The sequence below is a fragment of the Patiria miniata genome, unplaced genomic scaffold (assembly GCF_015706575.1).
Source record: "Patiria miniata isolate m_02_andy unplaced genomic scaffold, ASM1570657v1 HiC_scaffold_6, whole genome shotgun sequence".
In the NCBI taxonomy this organism is placed as follows: Eukaryota; Metazoa; Echinodermata; class Asteroidea; order Valvatida; family Asterinidae; genus Patiria; species Patiria miniata.
Genome location: NW_024037073.1, coordinates 13,942,911 through 13,957,275, shown reverse-complemented (window position 1 = coordinate 13,957,275; position 14,365 = coordinate 13,942,911). Strand labels below are relative to the sequence as shown.

Sequence of the window (14,365 nt, the reverse complement as noted above, 5' to 3'; positions counted from 1 at the left end):
GGTGGGGCACTGCATTGTGAATCGCCCAAATTGGTGTGCTTATTAATTGGTAGTTAAATGTGACATGGTTTGTCAAAATAAGTCAGAACTGGGCCGATGCTCACAAAACGAAGCAGCCATGGTTTTGACATTCCTCCACCTCTTTATATAGTTACATGTATGTCAATACTTATTGTTAGCCTGAATAGGTCTTCAATCACCCAAACTTTGATTTGTGATTTCTTTGTCCCTGAATGAAAATTGATCGCAATGTAAAAAATGAGATATTAACCCTCCTATGTAAACATACATTCTGTGCCAAGTTGTCCTTGCAGTCAAAATCAATCAAGTGACTGTTTTCAACCCGTAAGATTTCCCAGCCCACCTAAAGCAGGATTGACTGCCGTGGACTGTTAAAGTAACTTGATACAGCTATGCTTTGACTCCGGGCGAGTGATAAAACAGCTGTGACCACAACTTGCCTTTGTCTGTTGACCCAGTGTGACTAGACAAAGTACGTGCTTGACATACGATCTGACTGGTGGTGACCAGCCTTTGTTAAAAGTATAGAAGGGGAAGTGGAAGTGATTTTTGACTGTCTGTGACTGCTTAAATAGCTGGAGGGTTAATGAGAAAGCATTTTTGAACAGACCTATATGGCATGTAATGTATTAGTAATGTAATTGAAGTTATCTATTTGTTGTCGTGTAATGACATTGGAACCCTTGTAATTGCATGTGAATGGTTAAGTCCCGCAAAGGACTCTGTGCAACTCAATTCTTCTCCATTTTTTGCAAGGAGAAGCAAACTTTGTTCGAAGTGTTTATTTCCTATTTGATGAAATGAACCACATATTAAGAGGACCCTAGAACATTGACAAGGTTGCAGTTATGCATTGGTTTATTACACATAGCAATGATACAGTCCTAATTTTCATGACATTATTTCCTTGAAGACAATTATTTTTTCAGCATTGTTATTTTTTGTGTATAATGTATTTGTTCCTTTTCAGGTATTTGATTACCAAGTTGGTGTGAAGAGTACCACATTTTTATTATTCATAAAATGGCATTTGCATCGGGATAATGAAAGATCAATATTGGGGTTTGCCCCTCACCGACATATTTTATAAACACTGTATACTTGGTGTTAAATAAAAATGTTGAGTTGCTGTGTTGAGTTTCTGCTACGCCATGGATCTTGTTTGGTACTTAAAAAGAACCCACTTTCTGGCAAGTTGTGAAGCAGTAGTAATGAATAATTGGGATGTTTTAAAAAATTACATCAAACAAGTCTTACTGTCAAGACTTTGTGATGGGAGAGTCGGACTGAGAGAAAGTGTTTGTTTTTTCTTTTTAAAGGGCCCGTGTAATGGAATATTTGTAATGTAATCATTGAAATGTACGTTGGAGTTTCATGTAACTTTATTTTGCCATTGTAAGGTCATTTTGGTGCCTTTTTGGTTTTTATGCTAATGCAAATTTCCATATTAATGAGCAGAACTGTGATGTCCTTCAATCAAGGCGGAAACTTAAGTTTCACATCTGCTTCGGCATAAAAAGTCACCAGAAGTTTAGGGGTTTGCTGTGGTTATTTTTCTGCTTTCAGTGGTTTATTGTTGTTTCAGTATATGACAGTAAGACAATGTGAAAACTTTACGCACTGAATGTTTTTAATAAGCAGAATTTTGGGTTTACAATTTGAAGAGAAATACCCTCATCAGAAAAGTACGTTCTTGAAGTGACATCACAGCAACAGCGCCCTCGGTTGTCAGGAAAAGAATGACACATTTTAAAATGTTAAAAAAGTGCACTTTGCAAATACTTACCAAAAAGAGATGTCTCATAGTTTTTTTTATATACATTTCAGAGGAATGGATATTTGCTACAAAAATATGCTCCCATGTAAAATTCTTTTCAAGGACCCTTTAATGAGAAAATTGTTCAGTGGAACGCCGCTATAACGAACACAGCGGGATCCACACAAATTGTTCGTAATGGCGATCATTCGGTACCGGTGCCCCGGTGTCATATGAATATCCAACTCCTATGAAAATCGGACCCCTTTTCCCTATTATTGGTTAATCCCTCGCACGTGACGGGTAACTCTCCCCATATGATCCTGAAAACAGTATTATCGTTCTTCCGCATGCGCAATACTACCAATGAGTCCACATTTCATGGAGTCGGATATTCACGCTACACCGGTACTCACTTTTCAATAAATGGCGCCCTTCAGAACTTCACCCTGCCTCCACTGGTAGTTACTGAAAGACGACTTTGAACACATGCCGATTATTGAATAATGTAGTTACACAGTTTTTGAGCTTACTACCTACAGCAATGGATGGCGTTCCCCAGCTATTCCTTGGGGAAATAATAGCCACTTGTCGCTTTTCTGTTGACATTTGTCAACAACAATTTTCGGTACGTTTTGTACACAAAAATCGGGAGCCAAAGACGATGTTCGGTATAACCGAATGTTCGGTATAGCGGTGTTCGTATTACCCTTGATTGAGTTGGGTAATCCATCTTGTGATTTGTTGCTCCCTGTATCTCATTAAAGAGCAACCATCTGTAATTTTCTTCTTCAATCTTGTAACATTGATACTTTAAAAAGATATAGATCTTATGAAGGTATGCTCAATAAGCCAAAATGTCTAATTGCGCATTTATGAGCACAATAAATCCACCTAATTTGCACTAACATGTAAACTTGCTTGTAGCTCAAATTGGACGGACCATCAAGTGGTTTTTTGGTTTTATTTGGATTTCGGAGGACCAGTCTTACATTTTTTGAAATTATTCTGTATAATTGGTCACATGTAAACAGAAATTGCGTACATTGTACAAAGTACGTGTTTTTATGTACATTGGAAATGAGTGTATATGAACATTGTAAAAACTGTGTAAACTTGTGTTGTTTATACAAATAGGCTTGAAGATTGCTTGGTTTTCGTTATGGTTAATTTTTGTCAGTTTTTAAACTAACAATCATCCGTAACATGTGTATGGGGTCGTCTTGTTATGTAATATGGTCATCTTTTGTATAACAACATGCAAGATAAGTATCATTTTCTTAATTATTTTAGTTTTTCAAAGCCTATTTTGAGGGGAAATCATGGTGAATAAGGTTATACACGAGTCGGTCATCACAATTGACTTGATTTTATTGTTTTGATTTTGTAACAAGAGTTACTCAAATGTATTGCATCCAGAACTTCAGCTGCAAAATGAAAGGAAGATTGACATTTCTGCAGTTTTGTAATAATGTGCTTAGAATAAATTAGGCTCAGATTAACTGTACTTTCTGCATAACTTGTATTTGTAACTTACTCCGATTCTTCTTCTTTTTTTGGGGGGGGGGGGATGGGAAAAAGCCAACTGTAGTTTAATAGCTGAAAACAACACAAACTATTCAGACATCATCAGATTGATGTGTCCTTCATATGTCATATTCGGTTTGAATTTAGGTTTGCTGGAACGAATAACCCTACCGTATGTCAAAACTGAATTTGGATGATGGGGTTAAACAAATGAACATGTACATGATATAGGCCTACTGCACGTTTTCACTTTAGGATAGTATTGCGTACAATAATTTGGTCGTAAATGTTGACAAAGTTGAAGAAAAAGAATCCCCCCCCCCAAAAAAAAAACCAAGAAAATGAAAACCTGTGGATGCCGGGTGGAAGGCCAAAGAAAAAAATTCGGAACGCTTCACGATTGTGCGTGTCATCCTTGGGCAGGGGCTCGCTAATCTTCTCTGTATCGTTCCAATTTTGAAAATGTGCAGCTTACGCTCGCACACTTTGATAGAGAACCTGCTTTGCTTTTAAGTGCCGTTATTTTCCATCCTTTGCTATCCCGGTTAACAAGCGAAGCACGCGCGTGTCGACATTAGCAAAACGTTTCAGTGCCCAGCTGTAAGGGCGGAGGTTACGCATGCGCGCATACGACCAATGTACCGTGCCCACTATTATACAAATAACGAATGTTTGTGAGTGCGATGGTAAGAATAATTTTATGAGGTGACAGATTGAATGTTCTATTCCACGAGGCGAAGCCGAGTGGAATAGAACATTCAATCTGTCACCGAATGAAATTATTCTTTCCATCGCACGAACGTAAAACATTCGTTATTTGTTTTATACAACACCTGAATAAATTCTCGTCATTTGATTGGTAAATTATAAACTACAATTTATTTTGATTTTAAAGATGTTGAACTACCCCTTCACGAAAATGTTTGAACCCAACGCTGTAGCGCTGGCTCTTTGGAACAATACGCGCTACGCTGAACGCGCACACCAGCATGCATTTTGCACGCAAATACCGCGTCATGGAACAAGCGCAAAGTGAACGCATGGTCGCACCGTGCATTATACCGAATAATAATATGTCACGTGATCTACAATACACCAATCAGATGACGGGGATTTATTCAGGTGTTGTATAAACCAAGATATACATGGACATAGTACGGCTTGAAATTACACACTATAGAGTTATTGAAATATAACTCTTTGGCTATAGTACACACTGTGTATGCAGCCGGGAAGCGGCTCATACTAGTGTGTGTAATTGCAAGCCGTAGTGAAGTAATTCGGACACGGCCAAAAGTCAACGCGCAAAATGATGTCAGCCGCAGAACGTTAACTGTATTATTTTGTAAGGGAAGATTAATGTGGAAGCCGGATGGGTACGGTACCACTGGATAGGGGAAGAATATATATTTTTTGAGACGCCTGGCAATATTATTTTTATGTTCCGTAATAACTGTCAGTCGCAGCGGCCGCCACATGTAATATCTGGCAGCGGCCACATAATATCTGGCGGCAGCCACAATGTCTGCATGGCGGCCGCAACATAAATATCTGGCGTATGCTACTTTATGTGGCGGCCGCTACATAAGTATCTGGCGGCCTACAACCGTGGCAATGGGCCACATTATGATAATAATTACTGATAAGTACATAAGTATACTATATAGCGGCCTCCAGCTGTTATGTGGCGGGCGGTGCCGGTAACAGCACAACAAATTATAACCATGGGGGTCTAAAAATATATATATATTCATCTCTCATACCCGGTGGCAAAAATTAAGTATCGATGTGGCGGTCGCAAACCGTAAATATACGTGTATCTATATATTCCCGCGCGAAAAGAAAATATAGGCCTAGTCATTGTCTTTACCCCAGTGGCATCATCCGATAATTAAGTGGTGGCCTCCAGATGTTACGGGTGCGGCCGCCAGATGACGTTAAAGAACATATTCCCGTGCGTCCTCGAAAAAAAAATCAGTGGCACCATCCGACATTGTGGCGGCCGCCAGATCGACTCCGGTACAAAAAATAAGGGCCACGCCTTTCAAAAATAATATGCTCAAAAAACGTATATCTCGTTAGGTGGCACCGTAATTTTTGGTATAGGGAATTATAACGACCGTTGTGTTCCTTTTTACCCACCAACTCAGTGCAATAATTGAAATAGACATAAGTGATGGAGCGGTTGATCCACAAACAATGAGCTATAGTTCTTTGAGTTTTTTATATTGGTGCCTAAAATAATCCTATAATTTTAAAGTATGGTCATTAATAGGGAAAAGTTCCATTCCGCTATGAATAGCGCTACCTACACTATGGTCAGATGTACGTAATTTCGCATTTCAAGAGCGCACATATTAATTATACAGCCCGATGTCAGTCAGGAAATTTGCTTAAAAGTTAAAGCAAAAAAAAAAAATTAAAAATGAGAAGATGCCTTCACTATGCCCTTTTAATACGGCGACCACAGTTCAACTCCCCCCCCCCCAAAAAAAAATCCCATTGCTTGTTACGCGACAGGTCTACTGTATTTTTGGTAACAGCCGATACTCCATCCAAGGTTGAATACTTGCCTGAAAGTAAACCCATTCAAGTCCGCCGAAGCGTAACCAAGTAGCACTCGATGCAGGTACTGCCTGATAATGGTATACTCCGCGTAACTTAGGAGTATAGTTTTCAATAATACGGCTGTTGCGCGGTTGGCATAGGCCTATTGGTTGGAGACTGTTCTCGATGCGGAGTAGCTATACGTTGGAATTAATTACATCTTGCACTCTTGTTAGTTCTGCCATCTGCCAGCGCGTGGCTGACAGATGGCATTACGGTATTTATTGCATGCACTGCATTATGGTATGCTCAGTGCAAGGTCAACCGATGACCCCAGTCTAGAATCAGGAACCAAACTCATTTCCAGAACTTGGCGCGGACTGTAACGTGTGATGATCGCGGCCTTTCACATTTAGGTTACGAACATTCCGACGGCCCAGCGAAAGGCAAATCTTCGTACAGTTGAAGGGTGAACTAGTGGACTGTTGAATCCCAGAGTTGGGGGCCTTACTCTATGGTTGGATGAACGGTGATGACTAATAAGATTACTACATGACTTGGTTACATGCATGTGGAGCAATAATGCAGTAGAAGTCAACACAGTCGCGGATCGCATGCAGGACGGAGGACGTGCTTCAGTGTACATGTACTACAATGTACATGTACATGTACATGTACATCATACCACCATCAAACACGAACGTTGAAGTCTAGATCGACAAGGGCTTTCCTCCATGGGTACCGCATGTTGGCATTTTGGATAACGAGGAATTAGGAGCATGAGATGAGTTCGGCTCCCGTGATAATTCCGAGGCTCAATCTGAAGATGCTTGAAATAAATGCCGAAACTGAAACTGCAAATGCTACCGTGTCGATCGTCGTGATGAAAAGATATTATTCTGGTTTATTTAAACCTTCAAGTTCAACCAACTGAGAAACGTTGTAGGTCCAGGCCAGTTCGCGAAGTTTTACTTCAAAATGCCGACTCGTAAGAAAAAGGGCGAAGCGAAAAAAGCCGGCACCGAAACTAAGGGAGGGACACGCCCATCTCGTGGTACGCGTCCAGTCAAACTGGAAAGAGATTTAACTTCCTCCGATTATCCTACTTCTGGCGAAGAAAGACTGGAAGTTGAAGGGGAAATATTCTTTGATGCTACCAATGATCTGACAAAAGCCAGAGACTGTGCCACCGCTCTGGCGCCCTCTGTTGACACAACTGAAAGTAAAGGCCACAAATCTCGGTCACGAGTGACTGAAATTGGGCAAGCTCCACAGAAAAGGACACCTTACTTCCCGAAGTATTTTTCACGACCTACCAGGTATAGCGTTGGCGTCCAAACCGTACCCCTGGAAAAGAATGGTGGTGGAATCAAAAATCCATCAGTAGAGACACTTCGATGGGGAGGCATCGACCCGGAAGAGATGGAAATGCTCCATCGTGAGAACTCATCTGAAGAGGAATACGAAGACGCCAGGGAGAACTTGGCCGAGAATCCCCTATTGAGACAGGAGGAAAGAGGCCGGGAACGGATGAGGTCGAAGGTCAAGTCCAGAGATCGCAGGGATCAAATGGTCCAGGTATCGTGCCCGAGAGAGACTTGCCAGGAAACGACGGACCTTGGAAGCCGGACTACCGGCAATCGTCTTGAGAAACATCCTCGCCAAGCCGGAGGCCCGGATAACTCGGTCGAGGAAGGATACCAAGACTCCCAGGAGCCTTCCTGCTGTTCTTGCTTGCTGACTGTACTATACTGGCTGGCTCTGATGCTCCTCATATCTTTGTTGCTGTCCTTGTTTCTCACTGTCTTCCTCCTGTTTTCTTGCAATCACGGTCTGGGGATCGGACCAGGCCTTCTGTACTCAGACGTGGGGCACATCCGGAACCAGGTCGACCCATATTTGGACCTCCGTCACAAGGGCCCCCCTCCGACGTAATACGTATTGCGGGTAAAAAACACAAAGAAACTGAAGCTCTATTGTATAGCGAGCCACAGACAAAATTAGGAGGCAACATGCCCCTGCTAAATGTTTTTGCAGTATTTTTGCCACTTTTTTATTCCGAAAACCAAATGTTTGATTTTTATGAATAATACAAAAAACACGACTTTGTACTGCAGCCTGAATAAGCATCCGACGATTGTTACGATAGTTTCAATTGTAGCTTTTTGAAAGTTAGTTAAGGACTGGGTATTTAGTTAATTTTTAAATTGTAATTATACTTTTAAAAGACAATTTACAGTACCCCATGACCCACTGTATATATCTTATCCAATAAGTTAACTTCAAAATAGTGCGGGTGTCTTTCATTCTAAATCCCCACTCTGTATTTAATTTTTTTAAAAAGAACTCATGAACGGTTCTGTCAAAGATTTCTTCATGCCTTGAATTGACATAGAACTTTTTCAGTAAACATAAATTATGCTTTCTTTGTTAATAGCGTTGTTAACTGTAATTGTAAACTACTGGCGCATTTCAAATTGATTTTCAAAGATTTTTTTTCAAACATTTTAACTTGACATTTTTTTGAGCTGAAAACTCAAATATCTGTTTATATTATATTGCTGCAAATCAATAGTTTTTGTATCGGCTTATTGAAGTGGACAGAGGAGCGTAGAATATTATAATTCAAAAATGCGTAATGTACCTTTGTTGTACCTGTGTGTTATTTCATTTCCAAAAGAAGGGCGAATCTGGGTAGCCGGCATTCCTCTTTTATCAATATGCAACTATCATGTACATTGTATTTTATTTATGGACCTTCCTTTCCCAGTTGGCAGTAGATATCCAGTTTTGATGTCGGGGGTGGGGGGTGGGGGGTGGGGGGGGGGGTTCAGCCCGCACGTCCGCGCCGAAATGTAGACTTTTTTTCTCCGGACAAAAAACTGGCCTCCGTAATATAAAAAAAAACGGGGGGGGGGCGCTCTTCAAAACTGACCATTAATACTATGCATAATCGAACATTTTATGCCGATTTTAACGGCGCGTTGTTATGGTTTTTGGAGCTGGTTTTCTTTTTTCGTGGTTCATGTCAGATCTTACTTACCCGCCCCCTGCCCCCACCCACCCTCTGGTTACGCCACTGTTTCCTAGAAGATAACTAGAGGTCACCCTGCAGCGCCCTTGGCTAATCGACCTAAAAAACACACACACACGAGGCCGAGAACATTCCAACTCCCATGTTCCTCATTAGAAAAAAATGATGATCGTGGATCGCATGACACTGCTTATGATGGTGACTACATCATAAAAGTGGAATGAAGAAACACATAACGGCGAACAGTGTGATGAAAAGGACGATGTACATTGTATATTACTCAGAAACCGTAATCGTGTATTGACGAAATTTAAATCTTCGACAATGTCCGCCTTATACTTATAGTAATATGTTAAGATTCTGATCAACATTTTCTATACTGTTAGTTGGCATTGGAGCAATACAGCTCATTATAATGATGTAGAAAGTAATTTTTAATGGGTGATTTTAAGAAAAATGTTTAACGTCAAACACAAAGTGTAGTAAAAAGTACGGAGGTCACTAATTTCCAACTTGTCCGAAATTTCGCTCTCTTTTGTAGAAAATACCAAATAATTTGCCAAGTAGGCTGCGACCGCTCGGCACACTTCAGAAGCTTTGTTCAAGACAGTTACTTTTACTACATTTTGTGTGAATTAATCCTCTGCCGTAATAATTAGAATCCTTAAAGTAATGATCCAGTGAAAGATTTACTGTCCGTGCTATTTTTCGTTTTACACCCCCCCCCCAAAGAAATACTGTAGTTTCGAAACAAATAAGTCTTTTTATTTGTTAACATTGTTACTTAGTGGAGCAGACGGGGGACGAGAAACATGTTATTCATTTTACTTGGCCCAATTGCTTAATTTTCCCCAGAAATACAAAGTTATTCACTATCGCCTCAAAAATACAATGTAGAAACAAAAGTAGCCATTTTTTCCCCGTTGAAATAAAACAGAGACCCCTGTCACTTGGAAATTCGCCAAGAGAGATGTTTGTTCCACTGCAGAACACGGCAGCCTGGGATATGGGACCTTATTACCTTTAACATTTTAGAAATTTTAGGCAATGTGATCTTCATTTTAACCCTCCTTAAAAATTGTCAAAAAATACCCCTCCCCACCCGTACCCTTGAGTTTGTTTCTGCATTCAAGGTTTTTTTTACATTGGTTTAAAATATACTCTTATTTTACAAGCCTTTTAGGTTTCTTCTGTTCTGCATTTGATAACCATGTATTTTCGTCTGCATAATTATTTTCGTGAATTTTATTTTTGAAAAGGAATTGTACAGACTTAGTTTGTAAACTGTTGGCAATGTTGCAAGGATGCTTTCTCATGACATGTTTTGTTTCAAGTTGAAAATTTCAGTTTATCAATAAGAACAAACCGCTTGAAGATGTATATTGAATTCAAGTTTAAAATGAAATTTCCACTTCCGCTGTGGTTTGATTGAATAGTCTACACACTGCAATTCTATTCCTCGAAAAACGCAATTTATGAAAGGTTAATTTTAATTTTAGGGTTCAGCGGGGTCCAGTGGCCCCCGCGGCGCCCCCCCCCCCCCCCCCATGGGCGTCGCGAGGGGCGCTTGCCCCCCCCCGGAAAAGTAACCAAAAAAAAGAAGAAAAAAAGAGAGAAAAAAGCAAAGAAAAAGAGGCGCGAAGTCATAGTGGTGTAAATTTAATGAGGGGGGGGGGGCAAAATGTCCCTGCCCCCTCTAAAACTGAGAAATCGAGAATATGTTGAGAAATACAGGATTTTTTTGGGAAAGATATATGTTTTGCCCCCCTCTAGAAAAAATCCTGGCTACGCCCATGGCCCCCCCCCCCCGGTTCCTACGTGCCTGAGGGTTCTGTCCTGAGTCTTACTCCACACCGATACGGTAAAAGAAGGACCTACTACATGTATATTACACAAAGTTTCTATAGCCTAAGCCTTATCCCCTGCGTTCCATCATCTTTTATTTAGTTAATTTACCTTTTCATTTATTTAAACGGATAACACAGGGGACAATACCCGGCACTCGATCGAAGTATCTTGCCTGGAGGTGCTCACATCACATAATCTCCGGCGGACATTATATGTCTCGTTTGCGGTCAATATTTTCGATTTTGTTCACTGCCCTTCGCAGCTCGAATCCTCCAGATGGTCACGGTTTCGGGATCACCGCATGCGGGTTGATCTCATTGATTTCGGACATTTAAAAAAAAATCTTCCTACTCAAAAACTGCAATTAAAAAGTTCAGAATTCAGAACACTTCAGACACAAAATAATTTTAATCATCGTTCGATAGCCCTAAAAAATGCGAGATATCGGCAAGAGATAGCAGGCTAGTCCTAGCTAGATCAGCGTTTCGATTTATAGTCACATGCGAGGCACCTGCTAAAATCACACCCACTCAAGCTGAGCGTCTGTCTCCATGGGTACAGCACTGAGGTCATTGGACCATGGCAGACGTGGTAAGCGCTAGCATGCCGTGTGTGCAGGCGTACCGCGTACGCACTGTGTACGTACATTATGACAATGATACAAAATGCATGCTAGCCGGCCGGTTCGCAATTCAGCAGGCTGACACCGCACAGAGAATCTGTCGTCATTTTGGATGGCTTAAGTTGTTCATCGAGTGTGACCATGGTGTGACAGTGTAATTCACTATTTGATCTTCACTCATTTTGGCCGATATCTAGTATTGGTGGTAGGAACATAATCAATTGACTGCAAAGGAACATTTGCACTTCTTAGGCCTACATTGCAACTGCAGGCCGACCACTGTCAGCTGACTGGAGTGGATATCTCGGATTGATCACCATGGGCTGTTGTGGTACACTGTTTGTGGACATGGTGGCCGAGTTTGACTATATAGGCCTCAAGTTTTTTCATCAACTTTGTGAAGCAACTTACTGCTGCTAAAGTGCTAATCTTTTTTTTACTACACTCTGTGACACAAAACCTGCCTTATCCTAAAGCGTAAGGCAACAACAAGCTGAATCCGTTTTAATTACCTCTTCTGTTTTTGACAATGACATAGAAATAGCATCTTTTTGACATATGATTGAAATAGAATGAGCTCCATTTTGAACAATGTTGATGGTGTCTCGTTGATCCAGATTCCAAGTTATGACATTTAAGTAGTAGCAGAACACTTGCATTTAATAGGCCTATAAATGGCATCAGTGGAGAAGGATTTCGGTGGACTGGGACGTCCCTACACATCACAAACGTTTACTCTGAAGTTGAAGAAATTTGAGTCGTACATTGCAGAACTGACCCAACAGGACAGTGAGGCTAGTGCGGAGGAGAGACGCCAAATTCTAAATGGTAAAAACCAATAAGGTGTAATATGCGCCATCTTGCCCGCGGCGGGGCAATTTTAAATGCGTTGCTGTGTACGCATCATCAGTGGAACACTTTCGCGCTTCCGAGTCATCACGCATTCACTCCAAAATGCGCCCGCGTCTAGCAACACGTGTTCTTTTTGTCCTGTGAACAAGATGGCGTATATTACTGTGAAACACCTTGTTCATGATGATATTGTTGGAAAATAATTAAAGGGGGGGGGGGGGGGGGGAGTGGATTCCTTCCCCTTCCTCTGCTGAGGACCTTCCACAGCATCCCAAATCAGGAACCACTTTCACACTAGCATTAATCCGACACAGCTTCTCATGGGTCTGGCAGGTAATCTAAAACCTACAGCTGACCATGCACATCGCACTGTGTAAGTGTGAACGGAACGCCGCAGCGTACCAGGGTTTGATTGTACACATGTCTGCTTCAACTTCTGGTTGACCCGTGTTGATTTCAACATGTGTAGGGGAGAAAATACTGAAATAGTATGGAAAGACATTTATTGAAAGGGAATGTACAACATTTGCTCTTGCTGCAATTTTCAGTAGTAAATGGATTTGGGGGATAAGAATAATCCCGGGACATACCGTTATTTCGTTTTACCGTTTTGCATTTCCTCAAAAACAAAAACAGTAAACGCACTGTTGACCGTTTTTTCGTTTTATAGTTTTGTAAAAGGTCAAACGGTATTAGGTCACAAAAAACAATGACCTTTTTGTTGTTTTTCTTAATTGTTGAAAGCGATAAACGGTTAGTTGCTTCATTTCAGAGTGTTGTTTTACAAGAACATGACAATGAAAAACGGTCAATAATCCTGTCGACCATTTTTTGATTTAGGTTTGGCAATTAAGCAATGCACCTAGGAATGTTAATGCGTCCTCATGGGATCGAATCATTGCCTGGGACCCAAATTACCCTCCTCACATTTCGTTCTCACGACATAGTTTTCGAACTGGCTATTGAAGAGCCGCGCCAAACTCCAATTTCCTTCAAATATCTGCAACTTCTTCAAACGTATTACCATCCTGTATTCATTGTAAAAAGTAATGTCATCCCTTGAAGTTTTCCAGCGCCATTTTTGCTTGCAACTCTTAAGCCCCACCAACTGAATCGCGTGAGAAGGGGGGTCAGGGTCACGCCAGGAATCACACCACGCATTATGCCGAGGTAACACTTTTTCATGTAACGCATGGTCACCCTCCATCCCCCTTGCCCAGCACCACAAAATGCACCACGGACTGCTCACTATGACACTGAAATAAAAAAAAAAACAGTCTGTATTCAATACTGACCGTTTTGCTGTTTTTCAAAGTTATTTGTGTAAAACTGTAAAACAAAAATCATTGATCGTGATGCTGTAATGAATTTTATTAAACTTATAAAACAGAGAAACCGTATTTTTTTTAATACCGTTTGACCGTTTTACAAAACTGTAAAACGACAAAACGGCCAATGGTTTGTTTACTGTTTTTGTTTTGAGGAAATGCAAAACGGTAAAACGAAATAACGGTATGTCCCGGGATTTAGAATGTTATAGCAAACATTGCTAAACTGACTTGTTTCACGTTTTGGGCTTGAAGATGCTGGAAAAACCAAGAAAAACATCATGTTCTTGGAGTTTGGTTCTCTGACCCCACTTGAGATGAAACAAAGCAGTTTGTCAACTTTGGGGAATTGTAAGGTCAGAGAATTAGTCCGGCAAGCTTGTACCCCTTCACAGGTGTGTAATCAATTGCAAAGAAAATGCGGAAAAAAACTAATTATGAACATTCAAGAGCAGTTTTTGAAAAAAGCCAGTTTTTAATACAATTTTCTTGAAAATGTCAGCACACCAGGAGCCACGATTTTACAGGATGCTTTAGAATGTCATTCCCTAACATCCCAGTAAGATATTTCGTAATAATTTGATCAGTTTCGTTTTTTGATGTTTGCAAATGTTGTATCTTCCCTTTAAGAATACTTCTGAATCCTTTGCCTACACCCATGTGTACATGGAGTTGTAGAGCTTTAATACTCTTTTGCACATCCAACAGATTTTCAATGGCATGTTTGAACTGACAGAGTTTTGGCAAACTTTTCTAGAGCTTGACTCTAAAAAAGTTTCTGGAAACACTGGACATGTTTGTAGCATAGGCCACAACAAAGTCTATGGAGA

The 14,365-nt window shown here is 40.7% G+C and overlaps 1 protein-coding gene and 1 non-coding gene across 7 annotated transcripts in view; one reads left to right on the top strand and one right to left on the bottom strand.

Moving 5' to 3' along the window:
- Positions 1 to 3,682: 3,682 nt before the first annotated feature.
- Positions 3,683 to 3,787, bottom strand: LOC119744134. The gene has a single exon (XR_005273544.1). It is a non-coding gene; the product is annotated as a U6 spliceosomal RNA (small nuclear RNA).
- Positions 3,788 to 11,390: 7,603 nt separating this feature from the next.
- LOC119743575 (WD repeat-containing protein 64-like) overlaps positions 11,391 to 14,365 on the top strand; it is a 38,717-nt gene continuing 35,742 nt past the window's right edge. For all 6 annotated transcript variants that reach the window (XR_005273059.1, XR_005273058.1, XR_005273057.1 and 3 more), the window contains exon 1: positions 11,391 to 12,183. Coding sequence is in view for 2 of the 6 variants with exons in the window: in XM_038219997.1 (XP_038075925.1) it covers positions 12,030 to 12,183 (154 nt within the window). In the remaining 4 variants the exon portion in view is untranslated. The remainder of the gene's footprint in view (positions 12,184 to 14,365) is intronic.